We start from the raw sequence: 23,297 nt of genomic DNA, 5'->3' as shown, positions 1-23,297 counted from the left end.
CACCTTGGCCGTGCCGTGCCCGGCTCCGGGCGAGGAGGGCTCTGGATGCCAGGCACGGGCCCCGCCGGGGGCGTCTGAGCGGTTTCGGCACGCGCAGGCCCCACGGCGCTCACCTGCCCCGAGCCCCCCTGCAGCGCTGGCTGCCCGCCCGTGGGAGGCCGCGGCGGTGCCCGGACCCCGTCGGCGCCGCACTCACCCAAGCTGCCCCGGAGACCCCGTGCTTCATCCTTGCGCCCGGCGCGGCTGGGGCATGCCGGGGGGCCGGTGGAGCCGCGCGGCACGGCCGAGCCGCGGCTCCCCGCGCTCAGCGCCCGGGCACAGCGCCCCGCCAATCCATCGCCCCGCCGCCGCCGCCGCCGCCGCTGCCGCGCAACGCGTGGCGAATGAGCGCCAGCCCGCCCCGCCGAGGCTTTTACACCCGACCGCGGCAGGAGGAAATGCTTTTTTTGGAAGTCGCTCCAGGGGTGCGAAACCACATGACGGCGACGGCGGCAGCGCGCGGCAGGGACGCGGTGCCCCCGGCCGCCTCCCTCGCGCCGGCCGCCCCCCGGGACCCCGTCCTGGGCCGGCAGCGCTGTGGCGGAAGGAGAGCCGACACCGGCGAGCGTGCACTCGGCTAGGTTTAATGCTCGGCCCGTTACGCAGCAGGGCCGGGCGGCCGCAGGCACCGGCCCGGCACAGCGCGGACGTTATTGTCGTGGCACAACACCTGTGGCCGGTCCCCGTGCGCCCACCCGGGCCGTGCCGCATGCAGCAGCTGCCGCTTCCCTGACCCCGCAGTGCTGCACAAATCGAAGCTTAATAAATACGGCGCTTGGCCGAGGGCCGGGCCGGGCGCCGCAGGCTGCTCCCCCGGCTCGGGCAGGCCCGTGTGCCAGAGGCCGCCTGCCCCAGTGCTCGCCACGTCCCTCGCCACCAGCCCCGCACCACCCACGGCTCCCTGCACCCCGGCACCATCCCCTCCTGCCGCCAGCCCGCCTCCCCGCCGCCGCTGCCGGCACGCTTGGCTGCCCGCCGGCACCGCGTCCGTTCTGCGTCTCGGCCCTCTTCACCCGCCGCCAACGTTTTGTTCCCTTCCTCTCGAACCGGAGCAGCCCCGGCACGCGCGGCCGGCTGCCTCCCCGCCGGGCCGGGAGAGGCACGGGCACGGCGCTGCCCCAGCATCTGCATCCTGCCCCGGGAGGAAGCGGGGCCGTGTCTCCGCCGGCTCGCTGTCGCGCCTCCGAGACGTCCCGGCACGCGCGCTCCTCGCTCGGCCCGGTGCCGGCTGCAGGCACAAGCAGGAGGAGCTCCCCGGAGCGGTGCAAGGCTTCTCCGTCTCCACGCCCCCCGGCACCGTCACACCTCCCTGCAGGCAGAGGCAGAGGCGCTCAGCCGCAGGGCCCCTCCACGGCGGCGGCGGCGGCACGGCACGGCGCGGCACGGCGGGCGCTTACGAGGCGGTCAGCGTGGAGTTGAGCAGCAGCGTGGTCCGGATCCGGTAGAGCTGGGCCAGGGTCAGCTTGCGGTGCTGGGCCGACTGGGGGTCCGAGAGGGTGCGGCGGGCGGCGGGCGGCGTGGCGCGGCCGGGCGCAGCGGTGCCGGGGCTGCGCGCAGCGCGGGCCGAGCCCGGCTCGTCGGGCTCCGAGAGCTCGGAGCTGGAGCCGCCGCTGCTGCTGCAGGCGCCGGGGGCCGGGGGCCGGCCGGCGCCGGGGGGGTCCCCACTAGTCCTGCAGAGGCGGCGCGGGGCCGGGGCAGCCGCCGGCGGCGCTGGGGGCTCGGCGCAGAGGTCGCCCAGGCTGCGGCTGTGGCTCAGCGCGGGCGGCGGGGCGGCGGGGCAGCCGGCGAGCAGCGGCAGCAGGCTGGCCTCCGAGCGGGACTTGGGCACCCGGGCGCCGCCGGGCAGGCGCTGCACGGGCGCGCGGCGGCGCAGCCGGGGCGAGGGGGGCCGCGGGGCCGGGGCCGCCCGCTCGCCCTCCTGCAGCGAGCCGGGCGACAGCGTGCCGTAGGCGCTGTCGAGGGAGGCCGAGCGGCAGCCGCCGGGCTCCGGGGCCAGCCCGCGGGCGCCGGGCAGGGGTGGCGCAGCCGCCGGCTCCCCGCCGCCCTCCGGCAGCTCCGCCGTGGGGGTGCTGCACGAGGCCGTGGTGCTCAGGGAGGTCGCGTCCGACTGCGAGCTGAACGGCCCCACCTCCGTGTCCGGCGAGGAGAGCTCGTCGCTGGCGTCCACCACCACCACCGCGATGGTCTCCGTGGAGCCGTCCGAGGGGCTGCGAGCGCGCGGACGTGAGGACGGCAGTGGTGCCGACCCCCCCCCCCCCCCCCGGCGCGCACGGCCCTCCTGCCCCGCTCCGCACCTCCGCTGCGAGTCCAGGCTGGTGGTGCTCTTGCGGAGCACGGTGGGGGAGCTCGCCGCCGAGGTGCCGCTCTCCTCCTCCTCCTCCTCCTCCTCTTCCTCCTCCTCCTCCTGCAGGCGCCGGCGCTGGCTGCGCTGCTGCTCCTGCAGCCGCAGCCGCTGCAGCAGGTTCTGGGAGCGGAGACGCGTCAGGGGCCGCGGGGCCGGTGCCCAGCGCCCGGCACCCAGCGCCCCGCGCCGGCCCTCACCTGCGCGTTGTGCAGCGCCTCCACCCAGCCGCGGCACAGCGACTGCCCGCTGGCCTGGAAGGTGTAGGCGGCCACGGCGCTCCGGAACTCGTTCACGTAGATGAGCAGGAAGGAGCCTGCGGGCAGAGGAGCCGTGAGCGGGGCGGCGCGAGCGGAGCCGGCCCCGGGCTCGGAGCGACCCCCGGCCCGCGCCCGCCAAAGCGGCGCGGCTCACCCGGGTCCCTGAGCTCCCGGCACACGATCTTGTCCACCAGCAAGGGCTGCCGGATGACCTTGGTGCGCTCAGCCCTCTTGACGGGCTTGGTGATGAGGAAGAGGTCGGTGAAGAGGAAGCAGTAGACATCCATCTGGGGCGAGAGGCAGGCGGTGGGCGCGGGCGGGAGCCGCGGGGCGCCCCGTGCCGTGCCGTGCCGCGGCGCGGCGCTGCTCACCTTGCTGTCCTTCCCCTCCCTCATCCTGAGGCTGCCCTCAAGCAGGAGCTGCCGCGTGTCGTCCGGGGAGGTGCCGGGGATGGGGGCCGTCAGGTCCAGGCGCAGGAACTCCTTCAGGAGCTGCGGAGAGGGGCCGGCGTTGGCGCGGTGCGGCACGGCACGGCACGGCACAGCGCAGCCGCTCCGCCGCCCTGCCTACCTTGTCCACCTCATCCGTGCTGCTCTCCACCACCTCGTAGGAGTCGATGCGGCTGAGGATGGCGGCCAGGCGCTGCCGCTCCTGCCGCTGCCGCATGCGGGAGTTGACGTGGTTGATGAACTGCTCCACGGAGCCGATCTGCAGCGGGGGAGGCCGGGTGTGAGGGTGCTGGGGGCCTGGTCCCGGGGGTCTGGGAGCCCGGCCGTGGGGGTCCGGCCCGCGCCCCGTGCCCCGTGCACTCACCATGGCGATGATGGCCTCCCGGCTCCGCGCGTCGTCCGTCTTCTTCAGCACGGACTTGAGCAGCAGCGGGTACTTGGTGAGGCGCTGGTGCGGCTTCACCAGCATGTCGCTGAGCTTCAGGCGGCTGCACTGCTTGTGCTTCTCGGCCCACTGCGCGCGGCGGCGTTAGCGCCCGGCACAGCGTGGTGCCCGCTCCCGGCCCCGCGCCCGTGCCCGCGCCCTTACCGTCACGTAGACGCGGAAGAGGTCGCTGTCGCGCAGCAGCGCGCGCATGTACTCCATGCAGCCCTCCTCCTCCATGCAGTACTGGACGTAGGGCTTGAAGAGTGAGCCGAACTGCAAGGCGGCGCCGGGACGTCAGCGCCGGGACGGCACGCCGCGGCCCGTCCAGCCCCGCCGGCGCGCCGGGACCCGTGCTCACCATGCGGAAGCCCTTCAGGAAGTCGACGGGGTCCAGCGGCGCCTTGGTCCGGCGGGCCTTCTCCAGCACCGGCACCATGACGCTGCTCCACAGCCCGCGGTGCAGCTGGATGATCTCCCCGATGTTGCCGAAGAGGCGCGCGGCGTCCACCTGCGGGGCGCGGGACGAGGCCGGGAGCTGCCGCGGGCAGCAGCGCCGCGGAGCGCGGCACGCCGAGACCGCCGGCACGCGGGACGCGAGGGGACGGGGGTGCCGCGGGGACGCTCACCTCGCACAGCAGCCCCGACTCCTGCAGGTTCAGCAGGCAGCAGAGGAAGAGCTGCAGGGGGAGAGCGGAGCGCGTTGCGGGCAGCACCAGGCTCCCGCGGCGCCGCTCCAGGCTGCGCCGCAGCCTGGCGCTGCCACCAGCGGCAGAGCCCGGCAGCCGGCACTCACATCCGTGATCACTTTGAGCTTGCGGATGTAGGTGGCCTCGGTGTGCAGCAGCTCCCAGATGGCCTCCTGCTGGTGGCACTGCCGCCGCGTCAGGGCCTGCCGACGCCGCGCAGAGGCTTAGCGCCGCGCCGGCTCCGGAGGAGACCGCCGCCGCAGCCGGCACCGCAAGCCGCAGGGCGCCTCACCTCCGCGCCCTCGATGATGTCCTGCCAGCTGTCCTCCAGCGCCAGGTTGGCGTCATCCCCCTCCTCCTCCCAGGAGTCCTGGTCGAAGCGGAGCTGCTGCGGCAGCTTGGGCAGCCCGAAGCTGCTGTAGGTGTGCAGCTTGCTCTCCAGCTGCTCCATCCTGTCCCCCTCCTGCAGGGCGAGCGGGACGGCTGGCCGAGGGCACGGCGCGGCGCCTGCCGCTGCCCCGCGGCCCTCCTCGCCCGGCCGCGGAGCCGGCAGCCCTTTTCCCAGGGCTGGGGTTACGGGGGAGCGCGGCCAGAGCAGGCACCAGGTGCGTGGGCCGGGCCAGACGCTGGCACCACGCACCCCGGGGGAGCAGAGTCCCGGCACCAGGCGGGCAGCTCGTTACGCTGTCCCGGCCCGGAGGGACCGCAGCATCGCTCCGGCGGCAGCGGGCCCGCGCGCGCACACCCCGCGTGCACCTACCCGCCCAAAGGGCCCGGTGCCAATGCTGGAGCCGAAGAAGCCGCTGAAGCGACTGGCCGCCCGGTTCTTCCAGGTGTCGCCGCCACCGCTGCCGCCGCTGGGCAGGGAGCTGCTGCCGTGCGGCAGGGGCTCGGGGATGCTGGCGTCGCCCAGGAACTCCGTCATGTTCTTGCGGCGCCGGCCCGGAGCCTGCCGGAGAGAGCGCAGGGGGCACTGCGGCAGCCGGAGCCCGGCCGGCCCCGACGGCGGCGGCCGCGGGCGAGACAATAGCGCGGCTGCTGGGCCCTGCCGCGGCCTGAGCGCGCGCGCACGCACGCGCTTCCTGCCCTTCCTGCTCGCCCGCGGCTGCGGACGGCGCGAGCACGGACGCGGGGCCGGCCGGGGCGCGCGGGGCACCCGTGCACCGGCCGCGGCCCTGCCCGCACCGGGGCGGCGGCGGCACGCTCGCGGGGCAGCCGGCAGCACGCTCCCCCGGCGCGCGCCGCAGCCCCGCTGACCTGCGTACCTGCATCCCGGGTGCCCCGCGCCCCCCAGCCGGGCGCCGCCGCGGCCGGGCTCATGCGCGGGGAGCGGGGCTGCGGGAGCGCGGCTGCACCCACCGCGCGGGGCAGCGCATCCCCGCGGGGCGCCGGCCGCCGCGGCGCGCTCCGAACTTGAACCGCCGGGGCCGGGCAGGCTCTGGCCGGCTCCTCCGAACAAAAGGAGGTGGGGCCAGCGCAGAAAGCCCAATTTCCCTCCTCGCCAGATAAGCTAAACAGATCCCGGCAATCCGCTGGCCAAGATCAAAGCCCCCCGGCCGCTGCAGCCCGGCAGGAGCTGGATCCCGGCCAGGCGGGCACCGGCAGCACCGGGACGGCCCCGCTGCCCCGGCCAGGACACCGGTCCTGGCGAAGGCGGCACGGGCCGCGCGGGGGGCCGTCGCGGACACGGCCCCGCAGCCGGAGAGCGGAGCGAGGGCTGGCACCAGCCGCTTGCTGGCGGCAGAGCAGCATCCGGCACGTGCAGCCCTTCGCCGGGAGCGGGTGAGGGACCCTGCCCCGCTCTGCCGGGCCCCAGCACGCACCCTGCTGCCACGTCCCCGGGAGCCCAGTGCCCGGCCGCCCTTCCCAGCTGGGCACCGCAGTGCCGATCTGCGTGCGAGGGCCGGTGGCGTGCCGGTCTGCTCGGCGGGGAGCGGCACGCAGCCCATCCCGCGGCTTATCTGGGGCCAGGGTGCGCGGGGCAGGCCTGGGATGGCACGCACGGCAGCTGCAGCGTGCAGGCGGCGCCGCTCCGTCGGGAACGGCATCCGGGTCTCCGCGCAGGGAGACGCGGCAGCAGACCCCGCCGCAGCGGCCGGCGCGGACCCCAGCCCTGCCCGCCCGCCGCAGCCGCTCACCAGGACGTCGGCGGCCTCGCGGCGCTCCAGCGTGGCGGCGGTGCCCGGGGTGCGCAGGATGGGCAGGCTGGCCGACCGGGAGTCCTTCGCTGCCGGGTCCGCCTTGAGCTCGCCGCCGGGCTTGGCTGCGGCGGGAGCAAAGCGGGGTCAGCGCCGGCGGCGTCGGCAGCCCTGCGGCGGCCGGGCACCGCGCCGCGCGCGCCCCGCACCTTTCACTCGCAGGTAGTGTCCCCCGAAGCGGTACGCCTCGAAGTGCAGCGAGAGCGGCGTGTTGGACTGGTCCAGGTAGATGTCCACCTCGCTCTGCTCGAGGGCCTTCCTCTCGAACACCGGCAGCAGCACCTCCCTGCGGAGGCACGAGCCCCGCGTGGAGCCTCCCGCAGCCCCGCAGCCGGCCGTGCTCCGGCAGCCCCGCGGCCGTCTGACCGACCGACCGATGGACGCGCGGGTGGACTCACCCCAGGGATTTCTTCTTCATGGCCGGCACGATCTCCGTCTCGATGTCGATGTCCAGGTCAAACTTCAGGGTGAAGCACTCCTTGCTGGGGTCCTGCGGGAAGAGAGGTGCCAGCTCGGAGCCCGAGGCTTTGGGAAGAGGCTGCGGCATGGCTCTGGGCGCTGGGCACGGCTCCGGCCCCGCCGCCATGGACCGGGGGTTGATAGGGAGAGGAGCCGGCATCTTACGTCCGTGTGCCTCCGGCGAGCCTTCTTCTTGGGCAGCTTCAGCGCCGAGCTCCTCTTGTCCCTGCGGGCAGGAGCAGGTGCTGGTCACCCCGCGCGCCCGCTCCCGGCCGAGCGGAGCCGAGCGGAGTGGAGCCGGGGCGGCCGCGCAGGGTGAGCCGCTGGCCCGCACTCACCCTTTGCCGTCGGCGAGCGCGTCGTCGTCCTCGTCCGGGTCGGAGGCCGGGCTGGTGCGCGGCGGGCAGGAGCGGGTGGACACGTTGCGGGCCAGGACGGAGCCTGCGAAGGGGAGCGGGGCCGGGTGGCGCGGGCGCTCGCGGCGTGCCCGGCGGGCACCCCGGCAGCCCGGCCGCGCTCACCTTGCGGGGGGGGCAGGTCGAAGCGGACGTGCCCGTCGAAGTGCATGGCGCCGTGGAAGCGGCCGTCGCAGGCCTCGCACAGGCTCAGCGGGCTGCCGCGGTTCAGCTGCTGGCACTCGGCGTGGTGGCATACCTGGGGGACACGCGCGCTGCAGCCCCCGCCGGCACCGGCGCCGGCACCGGGACGGGCGGCGCTCGGAGCGCGCCGGCAGCCCCGCTGCCCCGTCCGTGCCGCCAAGGGCGCGCAGCGCGCCGGCAGCCGGGAGCCCGGGGCCGCGGCTTCGAGGCCGGCGGCGGGAGGCTGCGGCGCGCCGCGGAGCCCCCGCGAGAGCGCGGCCCCCACGGCACAGCGGAGGAAGCGAGCGTCTGCGGCCGAACAATGCTCGCGAGCGGCCCGCTTCCTCCCATTGTGCGCCCGGCCGCGGCCGTGGCTGCGGCCCGGCATTCACAGGCGTTTATTTTTAAACCTGGCCAGGCCCCGGACGTGGAGCGCGGCCCGCGACCCCTGCGGGCACGGCCCCGCTCCCGGGACATGGGTGCTCCCGGCTCCCGCGCTCCAGCTGTGCCGTGGGCACGGAGCTGCTGCCGCTGCCATGCACGGTGCTGCCACTGCCATCGTGCCAGGGCACCCGCATGCCGGCGGAGAGGTAGCGGCAGCGCTTCCCCGCTCTGGCACATGCAGTGTGTGCCCAGCAGCAAGGGGTCCCCAGATCGGCCCCCGCAGCCATCCCCGGGCAGGCACGGGCCGGCCCCGCACTGCGCCGTGCCGCACCAGGAGGAAGAGCGCGTGCCTCCAGGCTCCCTGCCTTCCTGCCTGCCTTCCTGCCGGGCCGCCGGGGCCAGCGCGGCTCCGCGCCCCTCCAGCCCCGGCTGCAACGACGGGGCTCGCCCAGCCACCGCGTGCCGTGCAGCTCAGGGGCCGCAGGCAGAGCTGCGGGGGATTTGCTGCGGCGCCGCCGGCCGCCAAGCTCAGGCGACGGACGGATGCAGCAGGCACCCGTTCCCGGCTGGCCCTAGGGCCACGACACCAGGATGCAGAGCAGGGACGCGCGAGGGACGGTGTCGCCGCACACGGCTCACCCCGGGCAGAGCCACCACCAGCCACGAGCTCAGGGCTGCACGGAGCAGGAGGCGGCGGCGCCCCAGCCAGCGCCAGTGCGGGCGCAGCAGGGACGGGGCGCAGCGTCCGCAGCACTGAGCTGCGCGCCCGCAGCTCGCAGCCGTCGCGGAGGCTAACGCAGCGCCCGCAGCCTCAGGCACAGGAGGGACAAACCGCCTCCTGCGAGCCGGCGCTGCGGCTGGGGCCCCTGGCGCCTCCCAGCCCAGCCGAGCCCAGCCAAGCCCAGCCCAGCCGAGCCCAGCCCACCTCCCTGGGGAACGAAGCGTGCTTGCCCAGCACCGGGAATGCGGCAGCCCCGTCCCCGCGGCACGGGGCCCCTGACTCATCCCTGCCGGAGCAGCCGGAGGCGCCTCCGCTCTGACTCAGCAGGTGGGGCGCCCGGGGGCTGGAAGTGAGTAAGGCGGAAATTCACCCCAGATCTGCTCCTCGTTTGCTCGGGCACGCTCCCCGCAGCAGGCACCCGGCAGCCCCGCCGAACCGGGCCGCCGGCTCGGCTCACGGCCCTGCGCGAGGACGGAGAAAGCCGCCGGCCTGCCTGTGCGTTTGCGCATCGTGAAGCAGCCGCCGAGCCCGAGAGCAGCGTGGGGAAGCGGCAGGCGCCGACGCACGGAGCCCCGCGTCCCGCCCGGCACCGCGCGCAGCGAGCACCCGCGCTCTGCAGGGAGCCACGCTGCTCAGCCGCGACCTCCCCTGCGACGCCAGCGCCCCGCAGCTCCCGTGCCGGGGCGAAACCGCCCGCCGGGCGCCCCGAGAGGGGCAAGCTCCCGCGGCGCAGCCCCCCGGGCAGCCTCCCCGGCCCCGCGCTACCTCCCGGGCGTCACCGGCGGCGGGTCGCGGGAGAGGTGCCGCCCGCCGCGCTGCCCCGCGCCGCGGAGATCTGCTCGGGCCGCGCGGGCCCCCGCGGCCGGCGCCTAGTGCCACGTGTGTGCGCTCCCAGCGTGTTTACACTTCCGCTCCACCAGTGCAAACACTGGCCGTGACACATCTCCGCGGCGAGCGCGGCCTGGAAACCTGCCCTCTGCGCTCCGCGGCACCGGCAAAACAGCGCTTGTTCCCGCGGCGCCGGGTCAGGACGCTGCTAACGGGCAGGTGCAGCCGAGCGAGCGCGAGGGCCGAGCAAGCGGCGGCCGGTCCACCCTCAGCCAGGACGCGAGACCACGAGCCGCGTCCCGCTTCATGCTGGAGCGAGCGACCGTGGCGCCGGCGCTCAGCAGCTGCAGGGCTATTCTCCTGCCCGCGCCAGGGCCGGTGAGTCACCAAGTCACACGGAAACAGAGCAAATCGGGCAAACCCCGCAGTGCCTGGGATAACGCTGCTGCTGCCAGCAAGCAAACACCCCGGTGTGGAGCGGTGCCGCCGGCCGGGGAAGCGCGGGGCCGGTGGAGCAGGAGCGGCCACCCGGCTCCCCGTCGTCCCGCCGGTGAGCAAATCCCTCTGAAGCCTCCAGCTGGAGCGGCCGCCTCGGAAGGTCACCGCTCTGCTGCTTCCTTCTTGATGCTCTCGAAAGCCAGCGCCTAATTTCAATAAACAGAGCAGCTCCACTCGCCTGCACAGAATAAAAGCTCCCGGCGGTGCTGCCAAGCTTCCAAGACTAAACAACCATCCCCCTTGTTGCCGGAGGAATTTCCCGCGGCGACCTCCCAGCCGGGGGCAGGCGCCCCCCCGCCGCGCGGGAGGCAGCCGGGGCGCCGGAGCTGCGAGCCGCTCCGCCGGAGCTGCACCCCAGCAGCCTCCCCGGGCGGCGGAGGCTTCCCAGGGCTCCCGCCGGAGCCTGGCGGACTCGCCGGGAGGCGGGCGGGCAGGCGGTGCGCCGAGAGCGCGCCGAGGCTGCGGCGGCCGGCAGAGCCGGTGCGGGGCGTGCGGAAAACGGCCCCGGAGCCGGTGCTGCGTCAGGCCGGCAGGTCGAGCAGCCAGAGATAAGGGACCCTAAATCCACTCAGGCTTCGCATTAGCCACCAACGGGATTAGAGAGGTGCTTCCACTCGCAGGGCACCGCCTAACGCTCAAGGCGCCTTGCAGCCTACCGCGAACCCGGCGGTTTTGTTCCCTGGCTTCACCGAAGGCCCCGGCACACGGGTCGCGCCCAGCGCAGCTTGGCCAAACCCACGGCAGCGCCGGCGCAGCAAACTTGGGGCCTGACGTGGCAAATGCAGCCTGCAAGGGCTGCACGCTGCCACCCCGCCGCCCGCGCCGAGCGCACGGGGCACCCCGCACCGAGCACGCCGACCCTGCGGAGCGGCCACGTGCGGGACGGCTCAGGTGCCCCAGACCACGCTGCGGCGGCTGGCACGCTCGGCGCCGGCAAGGAGGCACCTTCTCCCGGGGCGCTTCCGCCGCTGCCTGCGCCAACCTGCACGCTGGCTCTCTGCCCGCGCCCAGCAGGACGGACGGGCTCCGTTGGATTGGTCTGAATTACAGCAGATTAGGGAAAACGGGGAGCTGCGGCCACGCAGCTGAGCCCCAGCCTGTGCACGAGCCTGCGGACACCAAGCCGTGCGGACCGAGGGGGTTTCCGTGCGTGCTGGCATGGAGCGGCAGCTCCCTGTCCCTGTCCGCCTGCGGCTCCGCAGGGGAGCCGGAGCAGCCAGCTGTGGGCGAACCCTGCCTGCCCCGGGGCTGTCCCGGCGCCCCAGCTCCTCTGCCGCGGCCGGCCGGCTGGGGCGCTTCCCGCGGCGCTGCGGAGGCGGGCGAGCACGCGGAGCCGCTGCCGATTTCCACAGCCGAGGAGGCAGCCGCCGTCCCTGCCGCCCACCCGGGGAGCAGCGCGGCAGCACGCTGCGCCGCAGCCACGCGCAAGGCCGAGCCGCGGGCCCGGCGAGCCGGCCCCATCACGCGGAGGGAGCCTCGGTGGCCAGGTGGCTCTGCCCTCTGGAAAACCCGCTCGTGCAGGATAAGCGACGCAAAGAGCAGCTGCGGTTTCCCAGCAGCGCAGCTGGCGTTGCGGCTCCTCCCGAACGACCAACGTGCAGCGCTGGCGGCACGCCGGCCCCTGGCCGCCGGCCAGGCAGCTCTGCGGGCCGGTTTTACTGGCAGCCGGAGGCGTCGGAGAGCTGGAGCGAGAGGACAAGAGCCTCCCTTCGCCCTGCTTCGTGGAGGGGAGAGGGAAAGCAGGACGGGTGCACGGAGCGGCCCGCGCCGCGTTGCCCCGGGCTGCAGCGAGCGTCACAGACTGGGCGCCGCGAAAGCAAAACCGAAGCGCGGAGAGCGACCGGGCCCAGCACCAGAGCTGCTCCGGGCAGCGGCTGCAAGGCGGACCGCTTGCTGTGCCTCCGGCCGGGAGCGCGGCACCGACCGGGCACCTACCTTCACGGCCCTCCGGCTGTCGGGGCAGTCGGGGTTCTGGCAGCGCAGGCCCTTCTCCTCCGCCGGCAGCCGCTCGTCTGCGGGGAGAGGGAGACGGGAGCCGCCGTCAGCGCCGGCTCGCACCCGGAGCCGGAGGCTGCCCCGGACGGCAGAGCCGCGGCCCCGCAGCAGGGAGCGCGGCCGGCAGCCCCGGACCGGCCGACAAGCCGCTTTAAGCTTTAACAGTTAAATCGGCCTTCAGCACAAATCCTATTTTGGAGGCTTTTGTTACGCGCCATGTTTAATAGTTTAAAAATAACAGACTTGTGGTGGCCGAGGGTACCCAAAGGGGCCCCCAGCGCCGGCGGGCCGGCGTGGCGCCGGCTCGTCCCTCCGGCAGGAGGCCGCGGGTCCGGAGCCCGGACGGGCGCAGGCGATGCAGCGCGGCCGATCCCCGCTCGCAGCGAGAGCCCGCGGCGCCGGCGTCCCCGGAGCGCCCCAGCCCTGGGAGCGCCGCGGCCTCTCCGGGGGCTCCCGCTCCCCTTGCGCCAGCGCAAGCAGCCTCGGCGCTGCCCGCGGTGGGAACGGGCCCGCAGCCAAGGCCAGGGTCAGATTTAGTCTGCGGAAAAACCGCCTTTTTGCCCTCCCGGGCCACGGGGGAGGAGCGAGGAGGAATCAAGGCCGCCGGCAGCCGGGCTGAGCCAGGGAAACATGAGACCGCGGTTTCCACGAGCGGAGCCAGCGGCCGGCGCTCCCGCGCTCGGACCGCGATCCCATGGGTCCTTCGCCCCCGGCCTGGCCGCACAGCTGGGAAACGGGTCCGTATTTACAGACGAGCCCCGGAGAAGGTGCCCCAGGCCCGGAGAGGAAGCGTCCCCTCCGCTCCTCGCTGCCAAAGCATCGGCAGGGCGGCAGGCTCCTGCCCGGAGGGGTCCCCGCGGGCCGGGCTCTCCCAGCACCGACGGGGAGACATGGGGCCGGCGAGCCCTGCCAGCGCCGCGTAGCCTCCTCCCGCCCGGCCCAGACAGGACGTGCTGCCACCGGCAGCCGGGCACGGAAACGCGCTTGCCAGGCCGGGAATCGGCACGGGAGCTGCGGAGCAGCCAGGGAATGGCACCCTGAGCAGCCGGGGCCAGCGGTCCCCGGGTCGGGGGCCAGGGCTGGCGAGCAGGCAGAAGAGGCCAGGCTGCCCCCGGCGCACGCCATGCCGAGGCCGTGCACCGTCCTCCTGCCACGGGAGCGGGATCCAGCGGATCCAGCATCCCTGCATGGTGCAGGACCCTCCTGGCAGTGCTGCCCAGGTGCATGTCGTGCTGAGGCCGTGCACCGTCCTCCTGCCACGGGAGCGGGATCCAGCAGATCCAGCATCCCTGCATGGTGCAGGACCCTCCTGGCAGTGCTGCCCAGGTGCACGTCGTGCTGAGGCCGTGCACCATCCTCCCGCCACGGGAACGGGATCCAGCATCCCTGCGTGGTGCAGGACCCTCCCGGCAGCGCTGCCGCGTGCGAGCGGAGCCGGCTCCCGACTCCACGCGGGAGGGACGAGCGTGCCGTGCCGCAGCGCTGCCCACGCGCCGGCCCGCGCTCCCGCGCGCACAATGAGCCTCTGTCCCCGGCCGCCCGCGGCGCCGCCGGCCTGGTAACGGCCGCGCCATTGGCCGCCCTGCCGCAACCATCATTGCACTTGACCTGTTATGAATAATAACGGAAACAAATAAGAAATTCTTTCGCATGAGCGAGAGGAAAGTTTTTCAAGCTCACCAAAAACTCGAACACAGTTACCCCGCTGTGCAGCCGCGGCTGCAGCGGAGAGCGCAGAGCGGCGCAGCCCGGTGGGGCGGCGGGACGCCGGGAGCCCCCGCTTGTCCCGAACGCGGCACCCGAAGCCCACGTACACACTAGGAGCTCCGGTGCCTTGCATCGGAGCTGATCCACGGGTGCAGGGGGCAGCGGGCCGACCCAGGGCCGCTTCCCGGGAGCAGGGGAGGGATCGTGTCCTCCCCAGCGCCTCTCCCTGGCTGGCCGGCTGCCGCCACCGCCCAGAGCACTGCTGCCAGCTGCATCATTGCACCCGGCTCTCCCGTACGGGCATTAAGGACATTAAGGCAGTCCCGTCATCGGCTGGGAGACTGCTGCCTGTCCGGGAGCGAACCGAGCTCACCAGCTCCCAGCCGGAGCCGAGGGCTTCCCCCGCTGTCCCTGGGCTGGAGCATGTCCCCGGCACGCCACCCTCTCAGCCCCTTTGCAAGGGCTGGAAAAGCTTCGTTGCGGCGCGTTGAGCGCCGGCAGACAGCAATCGCTCGCAGCCGCCAGCGACCTGCCACGTGCCACAGCTCCGACCTACCACCGAGATCCTCGATGATGTCCAAGGTGGAGCTCCAGGAGAAACGCTCCACCGCTCCGTACTCCAGCTCCGTCAGGGCGGCGGGTAAAGTCTCCAGCTCGTAGGCGCCCCGCTTCCTCCAGTACAGAAACATGCTGCGGCCGCGCGCCGGGGCGCCGCGCGGGCCCCTGCCGCCGCCGTCACTGCCGGGGCCGCCGGAGAGGGCTGGCGCGGCCGGCCCGCGGAGCCGAGCCCTCCGCCGGCTCCCGCGGCAGCGGCACCCGCGCGCGGCGGGAGGAGGCCCGGCTCCCGCCTTAAGAGCGGGCCAGGCCCGGGGACAAGCGGAGCATTGATCACGCGAGCCGGGAGCCGCGGGCGGCGGAGGGCGCTGCTGGAGGCCGCCCAACGCCCCGCGCGGGGCGCACAAAGGCCCTTTCTTCAGCCTCCCACAGACATTGCACGAATTTCACTTTCCGCCGTCTATGAAAGAAATTCAGCTGAGGAGACAAGACATGTTTGTGATTAAAATAATCCCCATGAAGAGCGGGGCTGTTCGGCAGTTCTGCTGCCACGGTGGGTTTTCCGAGGCAGGAATGCGCCGCCCGGAGCCCTCGGCCGCGCCTCGGCGCGAGGAGGCGGCGCGGGGGCTCCGGCACCCGCCCCGGCACCACGCGGGGGCTCCGCCGCACAGCGCACCAAGCCGCTTCCCGAAATCGGCCCGGCCCACCGCCGGCTCCCCTGGCCCCCGCCGCCCTCCCCGAGCAGCAGCAACCGCCTCTCCCCGGCCGCGGCGAGGCGGCACCCGGCACGAGCGCCCCCAGTCCCGGACACGGGACGCGTTCAGCTGCAAGGCAGCTTTGCAACGAAAGCGTTTGCATTTGAGTTCCCGCAGGAAAAGGCATGCTGGAAGCTCCTCCAGGACACGCGGCTCCACGCCGGGAGGCGGCGATGGCGGGGGACGGGGACCTGCGAACTGGAGCAGCTGGCAAAACCTGAGAGCAGAGGAACCAGCCCGCCGGCGCTGCTCCTTCTCCAGCTTTCCACCCTGAACCCAGACACCTGGTTGCGATTCCTGCTTTAAGATTGCGGCAAGACTTTGCTCCAGCTTTCCCTGGCTCGCTCAGTGGAATATTTCTCCCTAAATCTGAGCAAACAGGAAAGCGTCGAGGAGGGTTTAAGGCCTGCAAGAGCAGTGCAGGATTGTATTTGCAGATTGCACCTTCCTGCAAGGGTCCTGCCCGCCTTGGAAAGTGGCCGCGCAACAGGAATCGCTCTTCGCCACGGCGTCGGCCCAGCGACACCGGGGAGCGGCGGATCGGGGACGCCTGCGGCGCTCCGCGCCTCTCCGCTCGCTGATCCCGCCAGCCAGCCCTGCGAGGGCACGTCCCAAACCAGCCGAACACGAGGCCGTGCAGAAAAGCCCCTGGGACTGAGCGATGCGGCGGCGGCAGCAGGACGAAAGCGTTTCTCCAAGCCCTCGCGCACCGTCGCGGTCCTGCTCGAAGGGATGCGCCCTCCCCGCACACACCGCGAGGGCTCCCGGGTGCAGCCTGCCCCAGCGCCGCTGCCGGCAGCCCTTCCCATGGCATGGTGGTGGTGATGCACAGGGGACACTCCCGGAGGAGCTGGAGCAGCCGCAGGGGCCCTGCGCGCTCCCAGCCTGTGCAGAACTGGTGCAACCATCCCCGAGGTCCCACGTGCCACCGCACAGGAGCGTGCAGCCAGGACCCCGGGAGGGCCGAGCACCGGCAAACCTGAGGCCAGGAACGGCAAAGACGGAGGACGCGCCACGCCGGGATCAGCGCGGATGCAATTGGGTCTCTGCAGCTAATCAGCTCCGTCTGCTTTGATTTCCCCCCATCCTTAACTCCTCCTGGGCGCCCTACGTTTCTCCATCCCCGGCGAAGGGACGCAAACGGCCCGCGAGAAGGCGACTCGCGGACGCAGGGAGGAGAGAAACACTCCCAGCTGTGCTGCAGCCCCGCTGCACGGCTCGGAGCGGGTGCGGGAGGAGCAGCAGAGCCACTGGGATGGGACCGGCCCAGCTGACAGCAGGCCGGGATCCTCCCCACGGCGCTCCCCGGGCGCCGGGGAAGCCGGGAGCGCTGCGGCGCCTTCGGCAGCCCGCGAGCCTTGCCCGTCCCCTCCTTCCGCGCATCTTCCTCCCCCCTGCAACCCCCGCCCCCGCCCCGCGCCACCCGGCCCCTTCTCCCCGCAGCTCCGCCGACCGGCTGCTGCGGAGGGTTTCCTGCAGCCGTCTCCGCGCCCCGCTCCGCAGCAGCCGTGCTGCGAAACCGTTCCAGTTGAAAGCGCGCTTTGCTGCTGGTTTATCGCCCCAGACGTCTTACTGCAGGTTTGTCTGCATCAAACCACATTTTCCATATACTGACTCAGCCACTGAGGAGATCCAAATCCCGCTCAGTTAAAGCCATCTATGCAGATTATAAAAGTTTTGTTTTGCTTTTAAATCCTCTCTTGGTTCTTTCAGCCACAGTCAGCTCTTCGCTGGGGGCTCTGGGGCACAAATTCAGCCGTGCAGAGCCCTACGGAAAATGGCGCTCGCGGGGTGGCAGCAGCCGAACGGCACTGGGGCATCCAGGAGAGGCGAGGGCAGCAGCAGGGGATCGCTCTGTTCTGACGGCCGCAAGCCGCAGCTCTGCGGAAGCGGCGGGGAGGCGACAGCCCGGCCGGCACGGCCCCGCCGCGACGACGAGCCGGCTTTCGGCTCGAGCCCCGCTGCCCGCGCACCGCTCCGGGGGCCGATGGGGAGCAGCGGGGGCAGCAGGACGCCTCCGCGCTGGCCAGGCGCCGCTCCGCCGAGCCCGGGAAGCCCCCCGACCGCTGCACACCTTCACGCTTCGGAGGTGGCCAAGAGGCGCGGTAAACGAACGTGCCAAACGCGGCCAAGTAGCAGACCGCAGCACGTTACAGTAAATTGGGGGAAAAAATCCCTCTCGGTCTCCTTTCCCAGGCTGCAGAGCAGTCAGTAGCTCTGGAAACCAAAGAGCGCAAATGGCCCCCAGAGCTCTGCCGGCTGCAGGAGGAACGAGAGGGCCAAGGGCACTTCCGAGATGGAAAAGCTTCGGGAGCGCACTGGGAGCGCTGCAGGGGAGCAGGCAAACGCGGTGCCAGCCCCATCCGCCGGGCAGCCCGGACGCCGGGAGAGGGCGGCTGCACGCAGAACGCGAGCAGCGCTCCGGCGGGGAAGAGTTTGACTCGACAGGACACACACCTAGAGCCCCTTCCGCGACCGAGCGCCCGGGGTCGGCGATCTGTTCCCGGAACGAACGAGCCCGCGGGAAGCAAAGCACCAACACTTCATGTGGACCCGGACCTGAGCTCTGGAGCCACACGTCTGACTGCGCGCTTTGTGTGCGACCTGCCAAGTCCCGCTCGTGCAGGCATCCAGAGGGAGCAGCTTCCCACCCCTTCCACCCAGGCTACCGCAGCACGGAAATTCAGCATCCCGACTCACAAGGAAGGCTGAAAGAGCCGTCCGAAGACTGCGGAGGGAAACGGAGAGGCGAAAACACGTAGCGCACCCCAAGAAACACCTCCTGTCCCTCACAAGGGATCTCCTGAATCAAAACCGAAGCTCCAGAGCAACCCGCGCCCCGAGACCCAGCCGAAACCGCAGTGCCCAGCCCCGGGCGCTGCCTGGGAGAGGCCCGTAGGGTCTTAGCCTTGCTAGCGTTTGAGGAGGAAAAAGCGAAACACCGACACAAGCTACAACCAAACCGAATCCCTACAGCAACGCTTAGTAAACATGGAAATGATTCTACCCACAGGTCTCCAGGAACAAGTTCAAACACTGCTGTTTCCTCCCTGGCAAATTTTTCTCCCAGCATTAGCATTGCTGGCTGTTTGTAGCCAGTGCTAATATTGAGACAGACACACACGAATAAACTAAGAGAAACAGGTTTCACCTTTTTCCTCTCTAACTAAAATGAAGACGTGCAAGGCAGCTGGATTCCTGCATCGCATAAAACTCTCCCTAAAACTGGAAAAAAATGCACAAAAAAGCTCAGCCAGGCTAAGACAACTCCAGTCCCGAAATTCATCATCGAGACCATTTTCTTTTAAAAGCAACGCATGCTCAGAATAGTTTTGTTGTTTCCAGGTACTTTGTGCCAGAAAAGGCAGCCAGAACTGAAGAATCATTCCTGCTTGCCATCAAAAGTTAATAGATGCTAAAACACGTAAAAAGCACATACTGCTTACTTTAGTACACCACTGATATTTTAAGTGCCAAATAATCAATTTCTTACTGATTGCAACGCTTCTGAATCAAAAAACACCTGATTCACGCAGAGTCATTCTTGAAACACCAATTAAGGCTTTCACGATGGGGGGAAAAGAGAAAATGTAAAACTCATGGAGCGACTCCATCCTCTCCTAGCCCTGCCTGCGCCGCCGTCGCACGGCGAGGAAGAGGAAGGTGGGCCGGGGGACGAGGGCCTGCACACGATCACAGCAGTCTTTGTCAAGAGTACATTTACCATATGCGCTTGGATGAGCACAGAGACATCGAGAAGGAAATTTATTCAGATAAGAAGAAGTGCAGAGGTAAGCAAAGACTTTGGAGATGAAAGCGCTCGAGTTTACGTAGTGCGCTGGAATATACGCAGAGATCACCAGCCTCGGCAGCCTCCCAGTCGGCCACGAAATGGTATCGCCAGCAGGAGGCTGCATCTGGCCACACGTCAGCTCAGCAGCGGGGCTGCGCGCTGCTCATTCACTTGTTTGTGTGCAAATTTACATGGGACCACAACGTCCGGTGGGGAAAATGAGTAATTCTGTAGTATTCATACTGTTGCGTCAGCGTGTTTTAGAAGATGGGTATTAAAAACCATTGTGTTTTTCAGATGAAATCCAGAATGGCTTCAGGTTTCCTAGCTTCGGATGCCATGAATATGGGTGTAGCGTGTCTCCGCATTTCTATTTCCACGTTCGTTGGCTAAAAAGTAAGGAGGAGCAATGTGGAGAATTACATACCCTTTAGCCAACCTATACAAAGAGAGCACAGTACAGAGGACCAGACTGTTGAGAGCACAAACACCAAGGAAAGAAAATTATTTAGAACATATCCAAGAAGATATTGCTAGGAGAAAAGAAAGAGTATAAGCAATGGAAAACTCCACGTCAGAGTATCGTAAAAATTTCCTAATAGTGTGTTCCATTACATTTCAGAGCAGTCCATGCGCAGAAGTGTTGGATCCTTTATCATTCAATTTAAAACAGAGCAGAAAACCCACCTGAGATTATGCCATGGAGAAAGGAGAGCAGATGAGATGACCTGCCAGATCTTTTACACTAGACTTCCCCCCCCCTTTTTTTTTTATTCTTTCGGTTTTTTTCCACCTTTAAATTTTAACTAATTAAGAATTCAACTGTGCTGTCTGTTGCAATGCTAAAAATCAGGAGGCTTCAGTAGCATCCAACAGGCTGAGATGGAAGGAAATTCTGTGTTCACGTGCTATCTGCGGTAACACCCCAAAAAAGAATATATTTTAAGATTGTCCAGAAGCTACATGCAAAGTCACTGCTTTTGTGGGAAACGCTGCCTACTCCCATGTTAGAGAGAGACTGAAGGAGACGCTGAAACCTGTGGGTAGATGCAAATAATGGCAATATTCATGACTACGGTCTGAAGCGTTTACCATCAACGAAACAAGCACAAAAAGCCAGGAGACAGTACTCGAAACAAGACGAGAAATCCTAAAAGAGCATCATTATCTTCTTCACAGGCCACACAGCTCAGCCGCGGCCACGGCGGTTACCAGGCCACACGCTGCCCTGCTCCTCCCCGCACTTCGACTCGGGGACCTTCCTGTTCTGAGCGCGTTTGATGTTCGGAGCCACCGTCACGCCGAGGCTTTCCCGCGGGCGTGGATCAGGGCAGCCTGCAAAAGCTCCCTGCTGCGTCCTGGGTTTACAGCGTCCTAGTGCCGCGGTGCGCCGTATGGGCACCCGTGTCCCGCTGCATCCGGGGCCGGCCGGACACAGAGGAGCCGCCACGGGAGCTCGGCCGGGCCGGGCCGGGCCGCTCCGCAGCGCTGCTCCGGCACCATTCCCGAGGGCGGACGTCGCCATGCGGCAGAGCTGGCAGCTCCCAGCCCACCAGCACGCCCTCGGGGCACGCACGCGTTGCCCAGGCCTGCGGAGCAGCGCTATTTTTACACAGCAGTTGCGTGCAAGTCACCCGAACACACAGCTTTGCATATTAGGAAGTCCAATAGCCTCTACTTTTCTCCCAAGCTTATACACAGACCGGGCTGCGAAGCAACCCCGGCGGGCTGCGTCGATGCAGACCAGACAAGCTCGCCGCTAGCAGCCTGCTCCGCTGCCAACGGGATCATTTCCAGAACGCAGCGCTGGGACTGAGGCCGAAAAGGCATTTCGCGTCCCCCCTCCCTGCAGGGCATGAGCGAAAGCCACCCCTCCGCAGAAGAAGAGGTGCTCCAGCAACGGGCAATGCCAGCGACTGCCCGCTCGCAGCATCTCCCCGAGGGTGCCCTTTTCAGCCAGCCGTGGGCAGCACGAAGCCTGGCTTACCCTGCACACATGCCGTCCTGGAATGAAGGATGACTTCATTCAGCTAGTTCAAAAGGCACCTAAACGCTATGGCAACAACATTTCACAGTGTTAAATTCCTGAAGCTCCCAGCCACTCAATTCCTTCTTTTCCCCTGTAAGCAAATCCTTACAAGAAGTCCTTCTGCCATGAAAGCAGGGAACCAGCTCTCCTGCCAGGACACCAGGATTTCCACTCTTTGAAGCAGCAGCATCTGCCTCGAAGCACCAGCAATTACCGAAAACCTTGTTCTCACCCCGGACAAGGCATGAAATCAGCCAAGTGTCACTCCTCGGTTCCTTCCCTCCCACTGGAAGATGCCCCTATGGACAAGCCAGCCCTCCTCTCATTAACGGATCGCTGCTAATTCCCCTGAACTGTCCTCCGCAGTTCTGCAGCGTTCTCAGCTTCTATACCATTAAGTTATTATTGCTGATTAATGGGAGTAGCTTAGGGCACAAGGCATGTGGGGCACCAGCAGACTCATTAGCTGTTAGAAAGCAGAACCATCCGTTGATTAGTTACCGTTTGGAAAATAGTATTACGCAGAACGGCAACGCCCGTCTCCGGCTCGCTCCGACAGATTGTGCACGAAACACCGAGGTGTGGGCAGAGCAGAGTTTACTCACTCATCCCCAGGCGCAGATTGAGCCAGCTCCGCGGGGGGGACCCGCACTTGGTCAGCACAGAGTTCATGGTCCTGGGCCGCCGGTTCCGCAGTCCCTGGGGGTCAAGAGAGCAGAGTCAAGGCGGGAGCGGTGCTGCGCCCAACAGCCCCTCAAGCAGCTCAGACGCCCAGGAAGCCGCGCGGGGCTCTGCTCCTGGCAGGAGGAGCTCAGTGCCGCTGCTCTCTCCTCCGGGTCAGGCTCAACGGGGCTCTTCTCGAGCTACTGTGCCGTGACTCGAGAAGCGGCACGTTCGGCCGCCTCCGGCTTGCTTCTTCCGCCCGGCTCCCCCCCGCCCCGGTGCGGTGTTTTAGGGCTGGCTTCTCGGAGGAGCCACACATTTCATCCGCCTTCCCAGGTCTCCCTCCTCCGCCAGCTAGGACATCCCTCCCTCCTGCCCTGCCTCCCTCCCGCAGACGCTGTAACCCAACCGCCGCCAGCCTCCGCCCCGCCGGCTCCTGCCGCTTGCCAGGTAGGAGAACTGCGAGTTTTGCAGCGCAACTTTCCGGACGCACACGCACACCCCTTCCTCGCAGGCAGAGTTTCCCCGTCCACTGAAGCACTCTCAAATCCTCAGGAAAACTCAAGCCACGGGCGAATGAGCACCACCAGCAGCGGGGCAAGTTACCGCAGCAACAGGCGCTGAACCCGCTCCTGTTCGCCCGGAGAGGAGGCTCCTTCGGCTCTGACATTTCACAGAGCCGGCTCACCTTTCACAACTGAACGGTTTTCTTCCTGCTCCCTGCTTCCCCCCTGCCCTTGTTTTGCTAGCGGGTCTCGAATATACATTTAACTCGGCGAGGGCTGTCTGAGGAGGCCCCGTGCTCTGTATGTGATTTTTTCCCTTGCTGCACAGATGGCCCCCATATTTATTTTAGCCACTGTTCGGGCTAGATTGTCAGCCAAGCCTTTCCTGTGCTGCCAGACCTAGCCATATGGGGAGAATTAAGACTGGATTAAGTTAAAGCTTTAACTCTTTAAAAGGCAGCAGTACTGCACAGAGCTTTTCTTTTTTTTCTCCAATAAAGTCAGTCTATTTGTTTAATTTGTTCATTTACAGGTACACATTTCTAAAGCATTAGGAAATCTCCTAATAAAGCAGATAAAAGCATTCCCTCATTTTTTATAGATTACTCACATCCACTTTGGTAGCCAGCCTAAGAACCTGATATTTAGCAGAATACGGCATTCTTCCTTCTCACACAGAAGAAAACCTGAACGTAGTCAAGAAGTTTACGAACAAACTATTTGGAAAAGGCAACTTAAGTTGCAGCGGGGTTGCAGGATCCACTGCCTCCGGCCTCCCAGAGCACTAACCGAGGAGCTGGGAAAAGACGCCCTGCCCTGCCGGCCCGGGAAGTCTACGCGCGGCAGCCACCTCGGAGCCCGCGCTGTCCCGTCCCAGCCTGCCCGCCGGGGCGCAGGTGCTCCCGCGCCACGAGGCGACGGCACACCCCACCGAGCTGCGCCGAGCTGACGACATCACTTAAAAAAATCTGTACCTTGGGACACAGACAGAGCCGCTCTACATTAATTACAATTCCAGAAACTGCAGATAAAACTGAGGTTACTTTTTACAGTAAAGGATACATCAAAAGCCCGACTGCCCAAAGTTACCCATCCAGAGGCATTTCTCCAGATTCCCAAATATTTGCCAAATAGCTTCTCAGCTTGGCCAAGCAGCTTACTCAGCTCTCCACGACTCCCCCAAGCTGATCTTCACTCAGGAACGAGTCATTGCCCCAACCAAGAACTACAAACGTGTTTTTTTTTTTTTTTTTTTTTTTTTTTAAAACACCAAACCTCAGTACCTTCCTCTCTACTCTGTGACAATCCAGCACACACCAGATAAGAGAATCACATGAGACCACACTGTTGCTCTGAGTGGTATGTGGGTAACAGTTCTTCCCCCCTTGATAAATATTTAGCCTCTAGCAGTACCACAATCTATTTA

The 23,297-nt window shown here is 67.9% G+C and overlaps 1 protein-coding gene across 4 annotated transcripts; it reads right to left on the bottom strand.

Moving 5' to 3' along the window:
* Window positions 1–602: 602 nt before the first annotated feature.
* Window positions 603–22,081, bottom strand: PLEKHG5 (pleckstrin homology and RhoGEF domain containing G5). Of its 4 annotated transcripts, XM_067311047.1 has the most exons (23): window positions 22,054–22,081; window positions 21,308–21,401; window positions 11,804–11,880; window positions 7,381–7,513; window positions 7,198–7,300; window positions 7,025–7,085; window positions 6,799–6,890; window positions 6,550–6,686; window positions 6,341–6,465; window positions 4,963–5,151; window positions 4,495–4,665; window positions 4,310–4,405; window positions 4,143–4,193; window positions 3,875–4,024; window positions 3,679–3,789; window positions 3,454–3,603; window positions 3,211–3,348; window positions 3,012–3,131; window positions 2,795–2,927; window positions 2,581–2,696; window positions 2,334–2,503; window positions 1,437–2,246; window positions 603–1,348 (listed from the first exon to the last, which is right to left on the bottom strand). In XM_067311047.1, exons 2-23 carry the CDS (start codon window positions 21,372–21,374, stop codon window positions 1,339–1,341), a joined length of 3,210 nt encoding a protein of 1,069 aa, XP_067167148.1. In that variant the 5' UTR covers window positions 21,375–21,401; window positions 22,054–22,081; the 3' UTR covers window positions 603–1,338. The 4 variants fall into 4 exon arrangements, with proteins under 4 accessions (XP_067167148.1, XP_067167147.1, XP_067167146.1 ...); XM_067311046.1 differs by lacking the exon at window positions 22,054–22,081 and having other exon boundaries at window positions 21,308–21,588; XM_067311045.1 differs by lacking the exons at window positions 21,308–21,401; window positions 22,054–22,081 and adding an exon at window positions 14,127–14,259.
* Between the last annotated feature and the right edge of the window lie 1,216 nt (window positions 22,082–23,297).

The sequence above is a fragment of the Apteryx mantelli genome, chromosome 26 (genome assembly GCF_036417845.1).
Source record: "Apteryx mantelli isolate bAptMan1 chromosome 26, bAptMan1.hap1, whole genome shotgun sequence".
In the NCBI taxonomy this organism is placed as follows: Eukaryota; Metazoa; Chordata; class Aves; order Apterygiformes; family Apterygidae; genus Apteryx; species Apteryx mantelli.
This window is presented reverse-complemented; position numbering and strand designations above follow the sequence as displayed.